General features: G+C 43.0%; 1 protein-coding gene across 6 annotated transcripts in view; it reads left to right on the plus strand.

Annotated features, from left to right (window-relative positions):
- The window catches only part of APP (amyloid beta precursor protein), a 220,783-nt gene that overhangs the window by 61,668 nt on the left and 140,331 nt on the right, over window positions 1–18,784 (plus strand). For all 6 annotated transcript variants that reach the window (XM_080918641.1, XM_080918642.1, XM_080918643.1 and 3 more), the window contains exon 3: window positions 9,823–9,952. In XM_080918641.1, coding sequence (XP_080774767.1) covers window positions 9,823–9,952 — 130 coding nt within the window. The remainder of the gene's footprint in view (window positions 1–9,822; window positions 9,953–18,784) is intronic.

The raw sequence follows: 18,784 nt of genomic DNA on the forward strand, positions 1-18,784 counted from the left end.
ATGAACACTTAGGGACAGATAATGAGACTTAGGTTTCATTGCATGGTTTTCGGGTGAAATGAGATTTTTTGAAAGTATATTGTTTCATTTACACCAAGGGCTTCAGGGTGATCTATGTCAGTACTAGTCTCAAGACTTTATTTCCTTACAAACCTGGCCTGTGTGACTAAAGTCTGCCTAGGACGGGGCTTTGTGTCCTGGCTTACAAGGGGTGCAAACATAATCTGTTCCATCAAATTGAGACTGGAATCTAGAAAACGGAGACCGTGGGATGAAGCACAGGTCTCCATGGTGATGTGGAGACTCGGGATCCAGATCTTGAGAGGTGAAAACCCACGGGATGTGTTAGTATGAGTACTTTTTGGGGAGACATTTCAGTCAAGTGGTGTGTTTTAAGGGGTGGGCTGACTGGGGAGAGAATTTACTTCACAAACAGAGGTGGGACAATGGGTGGAAGATCATCCATCCTCTGAATTCTGTCAGGGATCTCATGGTACGGTACGTGAAATACTGTGATTCAGGGCAATCTATGAACGATGCTTGTCCTGTCTCAGAACGTATCCTTAGTTCATAACTGGGACAGGCAGATATTATAAAAGCTGGTTGTTGAGAAATCATATACAGCCTTCATCTTCTTCTGTCCCCCTCTGGTCTTAAGCATACAGGATTTTTGCTAGGTGAGACTTCCTGAAGGCAAGGTAAGCTCTTTGAGCATCCACTTGGAGCCAGCCTGTGAAGGCTGCCAAAGATGGGACAAGTTTCAAGTGTCGGCAGTCAGATGGGCGCCCTTGACTTTATTTCCTCTACTATTAGATATTGGCACGTTATTAAGTAAGTTCTTTCCGTCCGTAGCAGTGTGATTTCCTTAACCTCGCTCCTCTAAATGAGCACAGGCTTTGTAATTAACAGGCCCCGGGAACAGAGTAATCCAGTGCAGAAACAAAAGACAAAAGCTGGCTATGTGAATTGAACACATCTCCTTCCTTTCCCTAACTTTCTATTCTAAACTGTCACATGTAACCAAACGTGGGATTTCCAGGAAGGGTGATTTCTCTTTTTGTTGTCCTGCTTCACTGATGTGAAACAAAACTGTTAAAAGACAAAGACAGATTGTCCTTGTCAATCTAACTGTCTTTCAGGGTTGCCCTGGTTTGCTTTCTGCTGCTGTAATAAACAGCATGACCAAAAGGAACTTGATGAGTAAAGGGTTTGCTTCGGGTGACAGGTTAAACAGACCATCACTGAGGGAAACTAAGGCAGGAGGAGCATGAGGCAGGAACTGAAGCAGATCTGGGCCACCAAGATGTACTGGTTACTGGCTGGCTTGCTCCAAGTTCGTGTTCTGCTACCTTTCTAATCCAGCCCAGGTCCGCCTGCCTAGGAATGGTACCACCCACAGTTCCAGGGTTCTTCAGCATTAGTTAATAATGAAGAAAATTCCTACAGACATGTCCACAGGTCAGTGTGATGGAGGCACATCTTTAATGGAAAGTCCTTCTCCTCAAGCTCCTAGGTTTGTTTCAAATGGACAGCAGGAGCTATGCCAGGAGTGTATTCTATTCTGTGGTTTCACCCTGGTCATCTTCTGGCTTTGTATGCCCAAAATTAACCTACAGGCCACAAGCATCATAGTTCTGATGTTTAAAAGGTCTAAGAATTCATATTGAGTAAAGCAGCTTTTTGAATAGCTGGATCATAATTTCTGTATATGTTATGTACCAGTGGTCTGTTTGGATTCAAGGACTGCTTGTAACTTAGGGTTAGAAGAGATAAAGTCAGTCTACACATTGTAACATAAAAGTTATAGCGAGAGTGTGTGTCTTAGTAAGCCTTCTGCTGCTTCGATCAAACACTGACCAAGGACAACTAGGGGAAGAAAGGGCATATTTCATATTATGCTTGCAGATCATACTCCATCACTGAGGGAAGTCAGGGCAGGGTAGGAACTGAAACAGAATCTATGGAGTATCACTGCTTTCTGCCTTGCTTCCCTGGTTGGTGCTCAGTCAACTTTCTCATACAATCCAGGACCTCCTTCCTACCTGGGGTTGTGTCACCCACATCAATCAACATTCAAGACTGTTCCCCACAGACATGACCACAAACCTGTCAGTCAGGCCGGGGCAATCCCTTCAGCGAGCCTCCCTCTTCTCCAGTGACTCTCCGTTGTGCCTTGTTAGCAGTAAGAACTGACGGAGAGAAAGCTGATGCATGAACGAGGCAATGTGTGTGCACACACATCTGGTTTTGTTTACACGTCCGTGACGTGCCTTACACATTTGGCATCCCCTATTTGCTTTGACTGTGAGTGCTTTGTAAAGGCGACGACATGTCAGCCAAACCAGCCTTCACATCTTCCTGCCCAGAGTGTGAATGTGCGGCTAGAACAGCATATTAATATGCGGTGTCAGATGCAGAACTGAGCCAAATGGTTGGGAAGCACACTCTTGCCTCGCTGTGTTTAGCCTCTGCCTCGTGTAAGGCATCCTTGTGAGAACAGACCTACTCTGCTCCCCTCCCCTCAGAACCTCATTAAGTCGAAAGCAGAGGCCACTTTTCGGCTTCCATTTCTCTTTCTCAACTAAATTAGATGTTCTCTTTTCTATATCCCCTCTCATTAGCAGAATCAATGCAGAAAAACAATTTGAGAGGCAGTTTTTCATCAGGCTTCAGAAACTTTAAAGTGCGCCATTTAAATCTAGAAACAGACATGTACTCCCTTCCATGCACCCTGTCTTGGCTCACACACACACAAAGTTTAAGCAGCCGAGTGTGCTGTTAGTGTGGTCCCCGTGTGCTTAGAAAAGGCACCTACATTGGTTGTCAATGCCCTGGTTTCTTCTGTGACGGGGAGGTTCTATCTCCTCTTGAGAACCCTGTGACATTCTGCCCAGGAAATGTTTGCAGTGATTCTAAATGCAGTGCCACTGTAGAAACATCATTATATGGCTTTATTTTCTTCTTGGGTATGTTCTCTGTACAGTTCAACCTCAGGGACCACATCAGATAAGTGAGTCACAGTGAATGCAGTTGCTCATAGTGTTTGCCTGCCTGTAAGCAAAATGTCCTGAAGAAAGCATGACAGGTTACACAAGGCGTGTTCAGAGAAGCCAGAGCAAAGGCGAGTAAGCCAGTCATGTCGATGACAATACTTCTTCTCAAAAAAGCATAAAACCTAGTACCTGTCTATAGTACTGGGCTTCTCAGATAGATGTCTGATGCTCATCGAGAGCCTAATGCATGTAAAACATTTCCATATTGAACTGTATCAGGACCTAACCAGCAATAACATTAAATACTTGTCAGACATTTGCTGTGCTGACATAGTGGGGGGCGGGGGGAGACTTAAACTGCACCCTGTGACTCCTGCCTTCAAGGAACATATGCCCCAGCAGGTGTCTAGGCAGTAGAACTTGGTCAGTTGCCAGGTATTGTCAGTGATAATGACCATGACATGAAGTGGCCTGCTCATGGAAACAAAAGGGTTCATGGAGGGACATCAGTGGAACCAGCAGATGAAGTGGCCCGCTTTCTTACTTTCTACTCAACTATAAGAAAAATAGTGCTAGTTTTTAATATATCCGAAAGAGGTTTGTTGAAAAGGGGTGGTTCCTAGACTCTGAATGCACTTGCTTTGAGTTTCAGAGGCTTGGTGCTCTTCTGATTCTGGCAGCTTCTCTCTCTACACCTCTTCCTATTTTCCTTCCCTGGATTGCATTGGCTCTCACTGGGCATCGCACACCTATCTGCTAAGCCCAATACTATAGACTACTTGCTCTTATGCTTTTTTGAGAAAAACGTATTGTCATCGAGGTGACTGGCTTACTCGCCTTTGCTCTGGCTTCTCCGAACACTCACCCAAGTATTCTTGTCACCCTCTGAGAACCTGAATATATTCAGAACCCCTGAGAGAGATTACACTTTCTTTTGGTCTGGCACCAAATGACTAGAGAGAGGGAGCTGTGGAGGCATAATGTGGTTGCCAAATGCCCTCCACCACAAGGGAGCTATCTTAAAGTTGAATGAAACTATAGACTGGGCCATGTAGAATCCATGTTTCCTGCCCTTCAGGAAAGTGTGCATACAGCGGGGATGTGGCACTAGCAAGTGGGTACCTACCAGGTTCACTGGGCACACGGTGATATGATTACTGTTGGGGTAAATATAAAATTTGGTCTGTCACTACTGGCTTAGCGGGGTCTCCTCAGGAGCTCTCATTCCAAGGGAGCAGTTCCAGTGTGGAGCCGGCCACCCAGACTATTTCTCTACCACATGGTCTTCTAGGTGATTAGTTACCATGCCTAGTACCCACACATCTCATTCCACGGGTCCCATGCATCCTCACTTGCACGGGCAACAGAGAACAGCACTCTCCAGCTGCCTCTCAGCCATTGCTTTCAGACACCGTGCTCCACAGCCCAGTAAAATCAAGACTCAACAACCAATAACTTATTAAATTTATATGTTAAATTCTCAATCCTCAATACATCCAAACAATCTTCCTCTGCCGTCTCAGTCTCCGATCTCCAGCTTCTCCTCCTCTTCCGCCTTACCAAAACTTTGTCTCCGCCCCACTTTCTACTGTCCAATCATGTAGGACCTTTACATCAACCTACAGATTACTGGAGAGCATTCACGTTGTGTCAGACTGGGCAGGGCAGGAGGGCATTTGAAGAGCCATTAGGGACTGATGCTGAGAGTACGCTTCAAACACAGTATATTTATACAGTGACTGCTCTGTAACTTAAGAAAATCAGTAGGAACTTGGCATAGTTGATTTTTCAAGCAGTTGACACAGGCCTTGCTTTAAGCATCTGCAAATGTTGCCTCTCAATGGCTTGTATTTAAAAGTTAAAAAAATTTGATTTAATGTGTCTGGACTTTTGTCTAGAGGTGCATTTGGGTGCACCCCAAGTGCATTCAGTGACTTCAGGTCAGAGGGGGGCATTGGATCCTCTGGAACTGGAGCTATAGGTGGTTTCCAGCATCCATGTTCACACTGGGAACTGAACCTGGGTCTCTTGTAAGATGCCAATGCTCTTACCTGCTGAGACATCTTTACCCGCACCCGTCAAGTCCACCGTTTTAATCACAAGGCAGCGTCCCACACAAAATACTGTAGAAACAAAAGGACCTCAAGAGATTTATTTCCATGTCTGTTATACTAGATTCTGCGACATCATTAGTGACAGTTGTCCCACTAACAGCGTATTTTGCATGTAAAGTACATGTAAATTACATGTAATTTTAATGTATGTGGAAATTGAAGACTGACGCCCAAAGTTATTCTTTAACTTCTACATGTGTGCCATGGCGTGCATATGACAGCATTTGTATACAGGACTACATGCATACACATAATACGTTCATACATACTTAATCACACACAAAACATGGCATCTTGACTTCCTTTCTTAAAACTTACTGTGCCACAGGAAAATATTAAATGTCTGGTTTGTTATGATTAAATATGATGAAGAATTAGGAACTTATTGTCACAAGGTTATTCATATATTATAATTCATTTAATTTTGTTTTGTTTTGCTTTTTTTTTTGAGATAAGTTTTTCTATGCATTCCTGGCTGTCCTGAAACTTGCTGTGTAAACCAGGCTAGTCTTAAACTCATAGAGATCTTCCTGCCTCTGCCCCTCAAGTGCTGAGATGTAAGATGTGTGCCACCACACCCAGATAATTCAAAATTTATTCTTGACTAAGATTGTGCATTCTGTGATCTCATCCATTAACAACAACAACAATAACAACAACAAATGCATCATTGTCTCTATAGACTTCTGCTGGAGCTAAATATAGGTGTTTCAGTGTGTGTGTGTGTGTGTGTGTGTGTGTGTGTGTGTGTGTGTCTGGCATTGCTTGCTGGGGTTTGTTCCTGTGTAAAGGCATCACATTACCTAGCTGGACATTTAAAAAAATTATTTTTTTTCTCCACTAAATCAACTTCCCCACTGCTTAGAACGGCAAAATATTTTTTTGTGTTGGTAATTCCAAATTAAGAATCCTTCATCTCTGAGTAAAAGCGACTGAGTCAGACTGAAGTTACTGGCATGCATGTTACAGATCGGTGAAATTAGACAAACTGCATGGGCTTTATGCAGTTCAGGTTTTATAATCTCCAAATCTTTCTGCACAAGTGCACGGCTGTCAGAGAATGGAGGGGGCTGGAGAAGCCCAGGGAGTCACATGTGTGTCCTAGATTTTATGGATGAAATTGGAAATTGTCTGGCTGATCACCATTCTAGTCATCGAAAGGGAGAGTCCCATGGTCACAGGTTTAGTTTGTCAGTTTGCCATCTTTTCTGCACAGACACTGGGGGCTGAATGATTTACTGCTCTGCCTCTCCAGCTGTCATCCAGGAACCTGATAATGGTGAAGGAGCAATGGAAGCAAGGAGGCCCCCTTTTCCTACTGGTCCATTGTAAACACAACTCATCGGTTGTAATGGAGAGGAAGGAAATGTGGTGTGACCGTCTATTATAGAGACTTATGGAAAACTCATGTATGAGAAGCTTCTTGGTGGGGCAGCATGTCTAACATGCCATCTGGATTCCCTTTAGAAAGACGCAGTAACTCAAACTTCACTGCACATAAAGTCATTTTCCCCAGGGCAAACTTGCATGCCATTGAGTTTATGACTCACAAGTGCTGTTCATTTGTGGTCTAATAAACAAGAAAAGGTAGGGGAATTATATTTCTGTACACAAAGCTGCCTGTCTTTCATTATAGGGAATGATGCTATGGGGCTCTTAAGTTTTTAGTGACATTTTTGAGGGGAACATTGCCTGTGCTTTCAATGCAGGTACTGAAGTGTTCAAGATACTTGAGCACAAAATCAGATGGAGGGAAGATAGCTGTGCCCTTTGCAGCTAAACTGCTGGCCGTGCTTGAAGAACAGGCTACTGACTCACAGGCGAAACTTCTTCTTACATCCCTATGTTCTGCTGTTTGTGTGTGAGTGTTGTCTGGCTGCACAGGTGCCACAGTGTGGATGCCGAAGATTGAACTCAGGCCAGTAGGTGCCTTCATCAGCTGAGCCATCTCACTGTTCCTGACGTGTGTGTGTGTGTGTGTGTGTGTGTGTGTGTGTTTGTGTGTGTTCTTCCCATCATTTGTTTAGCCACATGATTACTCTGATTGATACCTTTTTTTTTATTATTATTTGAATATATAGTTTCTTTTCTTCTTTTAAAGAGAAGCCGTGCATTTACCAGAAAATGTAAAGGAAGGCAGAGGGATGCTGTAGATTTCTTCTGTCATCAAGACACCATAGGAGAGTGGCCCAACTGTGACAAGTAATGAACCTACGGTGGCCAACCTTTGACACTGACAGTCTATAGTTGGCCTTAGGGGCTTGCTCTTGGTGTTGCAGCTTCTTTGGGTCTGGATGTATGGAAACAGTAGTAATTTATTTTATTGTCTGATAATTAGGTCTCTGTGCTCTGTTTACCTCTTCTAAAACTTGAAGAACCTGTCTGCTTTCCCCCCCTCCTGAGTGTGTGTGTGTGTGTGTGTGTGTGTGTGTTTATACATAGGGTTATGTGTACAGGTTATATATGCAAGTGTGGACAGCAGCTTTGAGTGTCTGTTTATTCCAGAGCCATCTTTCTCTTTACTTTTGTAAAATTTATTCTGTTTTATGCATGAGACTGTTTTGTCTGTATGTATATGCACCATTGCGGTGTGTTATGCATGCACCATGTGTATGTCTAGGGCCCACAGAGGTCCCAAGAAGCTGCTGCATCCCATGAAACTGGCGTTAAGGATGGTTGATAGCCACCCTGAGAGTGCTAATAACCACAAGCAGCTCCTCTGCAAGAACAACACCTGCTCTGAGCCTGAGTCATGTCTTCTGGCCTATCATCTTGTTTTATGGGACAGGGTCTCCCAGGCAAGCCGGACCTGTCAGTGAGTTCCAGGGATTGGGCTTGTCCATCTCCCCAGCTCTGTAATTACAAACGTGCCCCAATACACACGGGTGCTGGGAATTCAACTCGGGTTAGTGTTGTGAGTGCTTTGCTCAAACACTGATTCTTTTGCTGCCCCTATAGAGAATAGTCTTTATAGACTGTCATGTGATGCAAGTCATAACAGTATGAAACCTTTATAGACTGACTTCTGTCACTTAATGGTAGGCATTCAAGTTCCCTTTGTGTATTTTTGTAGCTAGAAGGATCATTTGGGGGGTACACTAAATATTTCTGTGTACAGACTGTGGTTTTTAAACTATTCATCTTCATCATCTGTCCTTCTTTCCTTCCTTCCTTCCTTCCTTCCTTCCTTCCTTCTGCACACAAAGGTGAGGTGACCAAGACATAAATAATATTGTTTTATAGTATTTTGAGAAGATGCCCCCCCCATAATTGCAATGAATAAGATGTCATCATCTTAAGTGAAGACATGGTCACTCTGACAATCAAAAGCAAAGTATGTGTATTCCACGCCAGCACGCTCCTCTTGTGAGGTTCCTGGGTTCTCTCTGCATTGTGCACAGATGTGTCTGTCTTTCTGCATCTTCACCTCCAAGCCACTCATCCCCCAAACCCTCATATCTGTCTGTGAACTATAGTGCTTCCAGCCTAGACCACCTTTGTTGTCTGTGAATGGAGCTGTCCCTGAACCCCACTGTCCTGTGCTACACACCTTCAGTCTTTGAAGTCTTTTGCTTCTGGCTTCCTGTCATCCATTCCAAACCCTTTCTAAGCTGTAAGTTATCTGGAGACATAAATCCTTCAGGGACATCGCCTTTGTTTCTTTGTTTTTGTTTTTATTTGTTTTAATTGTCTACTCTATCTGATGGCCATATTTACATTCCTCGCAGTTACCACAGATTCCTAATCTTAATTCCTAAGCTCTTCCAAGCACTGGTCTTTCCTAGCTCACTTTCTCTAATATGTCTACACCAAACCCTTTACCCCATTCCAGAGTTCGAAATCTGTTGTCTTACAAGCTTTTGACTGAGTCCCATCCCCTTCACCTCACCTTCACCTCCTGGTTTCATTGCCTTCAGTTAGAGCCATCTGCTTCCTCAAAGCCCTTAGTAAGAGATGTCTGTGGTTATTTATCTGGCAAAATGGCTCGCTTTAGAGACATATTTTGTGTTACTGTTCTTCTTTCAAGTCTCTACCCATGATTATTACATAGAAGTGGTTTGATATTTCACAAATACGTTTTAGTTGATTGAGTTTGACATTTTATTCCAAGTGATCAGCAAACAGCATGATTCACGAAGAACAGTCCTCGCAGACAGAGATAAGTAGTTTATTACTGGAGGAGGAGAAATCCTGAGTGCCGTTCTTGAAATGGCTCTCTTGAAGACGCTCTTAATAAAATGTTTTTATGTAAACTCTTTTGAGGACAGAGTCTGGGTTTTTTTGTGGCTATGTTCTGTGCTCTGTGCAAGAAGTATTTGTCAGATGGGAGAGGGTTGAATATGAGTATAGATGATATCCTTATGTATATTAATCCCAGGGTTCCTTTAGAATACTACAATCCATGGTTTTTACTACTTGCTTGTTCTGCAAAGAAAATGATTTCATGCTTAGAGTTTCTGCTTTCCCAGGTCTCTACATTAAGCCCCTGGACAGTGTGTGAAGGGACAGCTCAGTACAAGGTCCCTTTGAGTGGAACACTAGGTATGACCACTCAGGTCTTTTCCTCTGTACCCGTGTTCATGCTTGGCCAGAAGCAGCGAGCTTGGCTCTGAGGGAATAGCGAGATCTTTGAATGACAGTGAAGGTTCAACGTGTTCATCTGTGTGTCTGACTTTGCCAAGAGTAATGTCTTCCTCTTCTCCTGTGCTCCCCAGGTCTACCCTGAACTGCAGATCACAAACGTGGTGGAAGCCAACCAGCCAGTGACCATCCAGAACTGGTGCAAGCGGGGCCGCAAGCAGTGCAAGACCCACACCCACATCGTGATTCCTTACCGTTGCCTAGGTGAGCCAGCGAGCCAACCCCATAGCTGGTGCTGATGGGAGGATGCTCTAATAATTAGGTCATATTCACACAGGCACAGCTCCTTCAGCATGTTGCCGCTAATAGATCTGTGGGTTTCATATCTGCAGATTCATCCAAACATCGGTGGGAAACAAAATGGAAGAACAAACTCTGAGCAATCCTGTGTCTGTCTAATGCAATTTAAATGATACATAAGTATCATTTAAATTGCATTAGACACTATAAGTAAGGAGAGGTGATTTATTTGTTTCTTTATTATTTATTGTGGTGGTTGAGAATGAACATAGGACTTCATAAAGGTTAGGCAAGCATTCTTCTACTAATGTGCATCCCAGGCCTGGGGGAGGTGAGTTAAAGTGTGTACGAACTTGTATGTAGGTTATACAGAAATTGTGCACTTTCTATGAGACTTGAGATTTTTAGTGTCCACTAAATACGTGAAAGACCCTCCCCAGCTCCCATGAATACCACTCAAGTGTATTTTCCTGTGTTTGGATGTTGCAGTTACTGCCCCATGTTCTTTTAATATAAGAAGAACATTTCTTAGCTCTCTGCCTCAGAATGGCTTTCCTGTCCCCCCAGCCAGCCCTGGGTCTACTGAATGACAAGTATTTGCTGATGAAACCCCAGAGTCTTGCAAGGGATTCTCACTTACACTGTCCAGTTACAAATGGCAGGCCTTATAAATTTTTCACAGGATTTCACAGAGAGAATATGGTGTGAGGTTTCCATGTTCTCGCTAGTTCCTCAAAAAGCCTTTCCCCAGGGTGCCCCTTGTTCCTGCAGTTGAGAACGGTCGGGAAGTATATTTGCTGGATGGCTTGATGTTCTATTTATTCAGATCAAACTGGAGGAAACTGTGTGTTCACAAAGGCCCCAAAATCTTTTACTGCCTGCAAATTATGTTTTCATTTTTATCTTAAAAAACTGAGTGCTTTTTGTCTTTTGGCAAAGCCATCTTAAGTCCATTTTCAATCTTGTCCCGCCTTCTTGCTGGCATTTCATGTGAACAAGCCTGGCATAGGTAGGTAGCTTTCGTTGATTTGATAAATTCTATCTGAATGTTTCCCACTGTTATTGGTTAATATGAAGGTTGCGAGAATGGAGATCTTTATATGGAAGTTATAGACAAATATTGATGACTTTGTATGAAGTCCAAAAGAAATCCGTCTCAGAGAGTCTCCATTTCCCTCCCAGGTATAAGGAGGTGAGTTGGACACTCTGGCTACAAGGGCTTCAGTCAAAACTTTGCAAATAAAGATAACTTCAGGGGACTCTAGGGACTTGCATAGTATTTGTTTAGCAGTGAATTCCGTAAGAGCATACTGGAAGCTGCCGGAATGACTCTGCCCTTAAGAGTATTTGCTGCTCTCCTGAAGAACCTGAATTCAGTTCCTGCTACTGAGGTCAGGTGACACACAATTGCTTGTAGCTCTAACTCCAACTCCGGGAGATCTGACACCCTCTTTTAGCGTTCAAAGACACTTGGGCTCAAACGCACCTCCCATTCCTACTTTTAACTATTCTTTAAAGAACGTGCTGATTTCTGCCTGGGTGTGCCTGTAATCTGAGACACCACCAGCAAATACAGGGCGTTAGAATGAAGAGCTCACCTGTGTTTCACATTCAGTGAGCAAACAGTGGGTGTTGAACCGGATGCTTAACCGTTTGATGGTCTGTGCATTTCCTTACACTTCCGTTTTCCTTTAGTCCCCTATTAGGCCTTTAGCTCTTTACTGTATGGTAGAGAAGTCGAGATTTAATAAGAGAATAGAAAATGAAAAATGGGCAGATACTGAATTCAGACCTCATGCTATAGAGCTTTAGCCAGAAGCCAGATTTTATACGGCAGGCACACAGGAACTATCAAAATCTTAGTTTTCATTATGATAAACCTCATTATGTCATTCAGGGACAGTCTCATTAATTTGCCTTTTTGTCCTAGTTTATGTAGCAAACACCAGTGACCTGTCCTAGCTTTTCCCTCAATTGTTGGAGAATGATTTCACTGGTTGAGGTTTGTATAGATGGATATACGGGTCAGACAGGGGTAAGAGAAAGGGGAGAGGTGCCTCAAGATTGTCCAAGAGATCCTGTGAAAAAGCGAGGAGGACCAAATTCCCTGCTGCCTCTGTGTTTGGCAAGGACCAGATTTCTCTTTTATCTTCTGAATAGATTCTGAGCTCCTTTGATGTCGAAGTACATAATTCAAGGAGGCAGGCCACTTGTGACATGTTTAGGAAATTTCTCAGGTCTGGTGCAGCATCTAATATAAATCAGCACACTGACTCTAACTGTTCCCGACTGCTAATAGACTAGATGATCATTAGATCCTCCCAGCAGGCATCTGGCCTGTTTGAATCTTTTATTGTGTTTCTCGACTTATAAGTCCCTGGTCTTTCCCCATTGGCCCTGAAAGAGACGGTCAGTTGACTGGCAGAGCACACCAGTCTCTTGCTTTGCCATCGAGCTCAGATTAGAATTAAGCAACGTGAGCATTGTCTGTTTCTTAGGCAGAGGCACATTTTCTAGGCTTCTGACATATGTTACACAAGGCATATAAAATACACTAATGTGTATGTGTGGGTACATTTAGTTTTGAGAAACCGAAATAAAGAACATACATAGCTCATGTCATTCTTTGCATGAGTATTGTAAGTTGCAATTCTTCACCTGCTGTCTCCATTCCTTCCCCTCCTCTTCCCCTGACTTCCTTATCTGCCCTTCATCTTGGTGTCCCGTCATTAGTGGCACTGTGCATCCATCGAAATTGCTATCCCACGAGTGACTCTGCTGGTCTTTCCTCAGGGGTATAAATGTCCATTGCCAGACAAGTTGGATTTCTTGATATAAGCCACAAAGCTACAATGTGTTTGGATCAGGACTAGAGCCTACAATTCCTTGATTTCTTATTATCTGTATTCTTAATGATTAAAAAATAATAATTAGGCCAAGCAATGGAGGCACATACCTTTAAAACCAGGAGCAAGAAGCAAGTGGATCTCTTGAGTTCAAGGCCAGCCTGGTCTAAAAAGTAAATTCCAGGACAGCCAAGGCTACACAGAGAAAACTCGTCTTAAAACCTCACACATTAAAAAAAAAAAACAAAAAACAAAAAACCAAGTATTAGAACAACTATCCACTTGGTTTATAAATTCAAATCATGCAAGAAAGGTTGTGAATTTGACACAATAAACATTAAAATTCCACAATAGATATCATGTTGACAAAGTGGCAACTCCGACCTCTGGTACAAAATAAATCCGTGTGCCAAGGTTTTCTGATAACTACAGAAGTGGTCAGTGACATTCTTCTATAATTTGCTTCTGAAACAAAGAATTATTGTTTAGCACCAATCTACAAACTCTCTGAGACCACCCACTGTATCTAAATATATATATTTCAGACAAAGAAGTGTTTTACTGGAATTAATTCCCACAAAGACATGACCTAGAAACAAGAGTAAGATTGTCTTAGACTTTGCCGTGTTGAAATTCAAAACACTCAGAAGAAATCTTGAGAACAACATCTGTCATTCCTGGCATGCAACCTCCTGACCCCTGTCTCAGATGAAGGAACAGCATGGCATTAGCTGAGTTCTCTCTCCACCTGTTTGCCTTGCAATCCTTGCTCTGCAGTATCTCTCCTTGCTTGTGAGATGGAGACGTGGATCACGTTACCTTTGGCCCCCTTCTCCCGTGGGATGGGTGGCTTCCCTCCCTTGGGAAGGAAGGCTGGCTCTCTCTCTTCCCTTTGTGCTTTTGATACATCCAGAACCAGAGGACAGGACCTGATCGAATAAACATCTTACCATGTACCATATGTGAAATCTAAAGCACATCATTCATCATCCCGTACGGAGGTGGTAGTTTTTGTTTTTGCTTATTCAGACCTTTTCCATTTGAATGACTTCTCTCTTCATGCTATCATGGATCCACTGCTGAAGTTGGCACACTTCTGCACTCCAGTGCACTAGCAGCACTAGAGCATGTTGCCTAAGATAAATCACTGTTGTTTTTACCAAACGTGCAGGCAGGTTGTAAAGGCCTTGTGCAGAATGAGAAACTAAGTTTCCGTTCTCTGCATCTTGAATTTTAGAGTTCTGATGATATTTGATGACAATTCTTTCTTGATTCCTAGGTGGCTGCTTCTCTGAATAATCTACAGCCATCTTGGTCTTTTTTTAGGTCAAGCACTATGTATTCGGTTCCCTGATAGATGTTGGGTCAGCTTAATGCCCAACAGGTTGTTGTTATTGTTGTTACTGTTTGTTTTTTAAAACATATCGGCCAACGGTAAAATACTTAAGTTGTTTTAAATGTTACCAGAGTTTGAGAGTAAATAAGAGGATGGAAGGATTTTAAATTTTAAATGTCCTTTAAAATGTCCAGAAACCTAAATGTCAGACTCCAGAGAATTCATACACTTATGTTTTTTAGTTTCAATAGGATAAGTTAGAGATTAGATACAGTTTTCCCTGATAATTGATCGAGAAAGTACTCATTAAAACCATTTTACTTGTTTCGAAGGTAAGAATTTTATCAAGAATACTGAAATTGAAATCATGAAGATATTATACTTAACTGATAAAATTCTGTTGGCCAGGGCAGGAGGTGGTGGGCTTTTAAAATAATTAGCTAAAAATTGACATGACATTACAGTAAGTCTAAAACCCAAGTTAAAGGGCATTTTTAATATCAGTCTCAGTGGGTGCTATGACGAAGCATGGTGGTGGTGTAGGTCTTTATCACCAACACTCAGGAGGCAGAGGTCTGTGAGGTCTAGGCCTACCTGCTCTATGTCATGAATTCCAGGATAGTCAGGGTTGCAAACAGACCTGTCTCAAACAAACAAAAAGAGTGGAGGGAGGGAGGGAGGGAGGGAGGGAAGGAGGGAAAGAGGGAGGGAGGGAGGGAGAGAGGGAGAGAGGGAGAGAGGGAGAGAGGGAAGGAGGGAGGGAGGGAAGGAGGGAGGGAGGGAAGGAGGGAGGGAGGTTGGCTCAAACATAAGTTCTTGCAGAAGGCTCTTGTTATTTTTCTCCACAATGGGGATAAATTCAGTTTTTGTTTTTGTTATTATTATTATTATTATTATTATTATTATTATTATTATTATTATTATTATTATTATTTGTCATGGTAGTTACCGAGTAGTTCATTAAATACTCTATCTTTTTACCTACCCCTTGATGAATGTCATATCCCCAGTGATGTGTCCCGGGGGCCTCTTCTCTCTGTCCCTCTTTCTAATTCTCTTTTCCTATGAATGAGTCTTCAGCTTTGGCTTTGTCCCAAGGCTGCAGCTGGGCAGCAGTCTAATGCAGATTGCAGCAGAAGTGGGGCTCTTGAGGAAGAGATGGCACTGATGGATTGCCTGCTGTCCTAGCGTGGCTTTAGAACCCTGTCACAGGGTCTGGGAACATTCTAGTACTGAAGAAAACAGAAAATGAATTAAATTTTAAAGTGTGGGCTCTTACTAGTTTTAGCAAAAGAAACACCAACCATTTAAAATAAAAAGCAAAAGAACAATGGAAAGTTATTTTATTAAAACACACAGACATCATTGTGGACAGCTACGTCAGCTGTGTTGTTGGTAGGCTTTCTGTGGATCTACAGGGACAAGTTTAGCTTGTCTTAGTTTATTTAGCTCAGTGCCGAGTTGGTTGGCCCCATCATTTTGTGCCTATGGTGAGCTGATGTGGTGATGGGATTTTATGGTGGAGCAAAACTACTTATCTCATGGCCAGCAATAAAAAGAAATGGGAGAGGAGGAAGCTAGGGGCTCTCACACCTCTCTTTGAGGGCAAGGGCTCCGATGACATCACCTTTGCTTTCCTCCAGGCTCCAATTCTCAAGTATTCAGCCACCTCGTTAGTACTTGTCTCTTTGGGGAGACACTGAAGATGTGACCTTCACTGTCTGTCTTGATGAAGGTACCATATAAGTCCATGCCGGTAACCTTGGTGTGACCACAAGACAGTGGACTTGACGCGTGGTATCATCTCCCCATCTGTGGGGAGACCTAAAGTGGAGAAATCACAAAAGTAGGTCCTTACCTGAGTCACCAGAACTCAGCGTTCCCTTGGACTCCCAGCCGATCCCTTACAGCAGGCTTGCCTATGGGAGCAATGGAAAACAACTTGATTACAGGACTCTTACCAGTGGCTACATCATTAAAGAAAACGTCTCTCATCTTCCAGTTTTAATGGCAGTCAATGAATGGTGAGGGAACAGTGTCAGGGAAGTATTACATCAGTGAATTGGAGAGCCTGCTTAGGGAAAAGAATAATTGTAGGGCTATATTAGGAATAAATACTTTGGAGGAGGGTAGAAGATTAACAATGCTTTCTTGCAATGCTTTCGAGTCCAGAGATAATTGGTTTCTGTGTGGAAATATAAGCTCTTTGGTGATTAGGACTTTTGTTCGCTCACCAAAAACTCCCCAGAGCTTAGAACATGTCACAGCCCCTTGGTTCCTGCTTGTCAGGATGTTTTCAAAGAATGAACTAAAGATTTAAGTGAATGGGAGGGGGAGGGAAAAGGAAGGACATCTCTCAAAAGGCAGGAGACACAGGGTGGAGCTTCTCCTGCCATACACTTCCTAAGGTGACAGCAGGCACCATTTACCTTACCTCAGCCTGTGCTGACATGAGCCTGACCTTAGTCAGCACACCACGAAGCTCCTCTAGCGTCTACCAGCTGAATGATTTGGGCTCAGCTTTTATCACCCACCACTGCTCTGCCAGTAAGAATTTAGTCGGAATTGAGTTGAGTCTAAAAATCTATGAGTGCAGATGCATGCTTGTATGTTTAAAATCTATTCTTTGGGACTGGGAGATGATGGCTCAATAGCAAAAACTGTTTATCCAGAGGACTCAGGTTCAGGTCCCAGCGCCCTTAGGGCAGCTCACAGCTTTCTTAACTCCAGTTGGAAGGTATCTAGCAGCTTCTTTGGGCCTCCGGGCATTCCTGCATGCATGTGGTTCATGGGTATATGTACATACACTCAGGCACACACACACACACATACACACACACACACACACACACATACACACACACATACACACACACACACACACACACACACCGAACAAACAAATAACTAGATGAATGTTTTTTGAATTGTAAAAAAAAAAAAAAACAGGAAAAGTATGATTGTACGTCTGCACGCATGCACTCAGAGTATGTGTTTTGTGTTTTGTTACGTACAAGCCTAGAGCTCTGAGAACAACCTTTTCCATTCGTACCTAGGATTCTTGATCAGAAGCACGTCACCAGGCTTGCATGGCAAGCACTTTAACCTCACGAGCTGGCTTGCTGGGCTGCATGCATGTGTTTTTCTCAAGATGTTCTTTAGCCGTCTGGCTCCCTTTTGCCTTGAGAAAGACCTTTGCCCTGCGGCTCGATTGATTTCCCTTATCATTAATGGCTCGGCTTCTCGGGCTTCTTTGTTCTTCAGAGAACCCTTGGCCTCACGTCAGTGCATTTCTTGAGCAGACGTCTTTCCGTCTTTCACAGCTGTGCCTGCTGAAGTCGTTGGAGGTCATTTGAGGGCCTCTGAGCCTTTGACTCCTGCCAGTTGGGCAGTATCAGGGATCCATCTCTCCAGTCCCAGTTATCCATGACATCACCGGACCCATCAGATTCTTCCTCCCATGTCCTGCTTAATGTTCCTTGCCTGTGGATTCCTTCATTCCTGTTTTCCATCACAGGCTGATTGTTTTTTTTTTTTTTTTTTTTTTTTTTTTTTTTTTTTTTTTTTTTTGTGGACTTTAGCAATCCTAAATGCTGCTGTTTCTCTACAGCCCCTCTTCGTGCCTTTTCATTCTGTATAGCACACATGCCAGTTCCTTATGAAGAAATGGTGGGCAGGGATCGAGCATCTGCCTGCCATGAGTGAGGTCCTGGGTTCTAGCTCCAGCACCGCCAAGGGACACGGCACCAATAGAGGATAAAATTTGATATTTGTTTAGATTAAACCACACTTAAACATTATGCTATTTTTAGCACTTAATTTATTGCCGAATGTCATTTGCAACAGTTAAAATTTATGATAGGTAAGGAGTAGAGTTATTCTTAGCCTTCAGAAAATATGCAGGTGGGTGTGTCTGTGTAGGCGCATGCATTTGTGAGCATGTGCCCACACTCATGAGAGAGAGGGAGGGAGAGAGAAAGAGAGAGATGTTTGTGCATGTATACCCCCTATGTCTGTTCTGTTCCTTTATCAATGTCTCCTGGACTCTTGGTTCCTTGAATAAGAACTAATTAAGTCCATGTGAGCTAGGAGCCCTGCTGCCAATACCTGGCAAGCATTCCCGGACTGGTTTTTTAATACATTTTAAAGTGGTGCTGTGTAATTAACACGTTCTTAAATTTTTAACATCTAAAAAGTATTTTAGAACACTTCAGTGTAAATGTGAGATTTGTTGCAAAGTATCTCCTTAAAATATTGATGTGGTTTATAGATTCTTTTAGAATTACATTATCTTGTGAGGAGAATCTAGGACTATACTAAAGAAAGCTAGGGACCAGCGGTGCGGCTCAGTGGACAGAGATGCTTGTGCAGTCTGGGAAAACTGAGTTCAGTACCCAGATCCTCGAGAAAAATGACCCTTGAGGATGTCCTTTGACCTCTACATGTGAAGTGGCATGCACTTGCCTGAATTCACACACACACACACACACACACACACACACACACACACACACACAATTTAAATTATAGCTGGAAAGAAGAGAGTTAAATCATATGCTAGCAAAACGCAGAAGGCTGCTTGCTGTAGGAGTGCTAACAAAAGTTGCCCAATGA

This window comes from Micromys minutus (assembly GCF_963924665.1).
Source record: "Micromys minutus genome assembly, chromosome: 7".
Taxonomy (NCBI): Eukaryota; Metazoa; Chordata; class Mammalia; order Rodentia; family Muridae; genus Micromys; species Micromys minutus.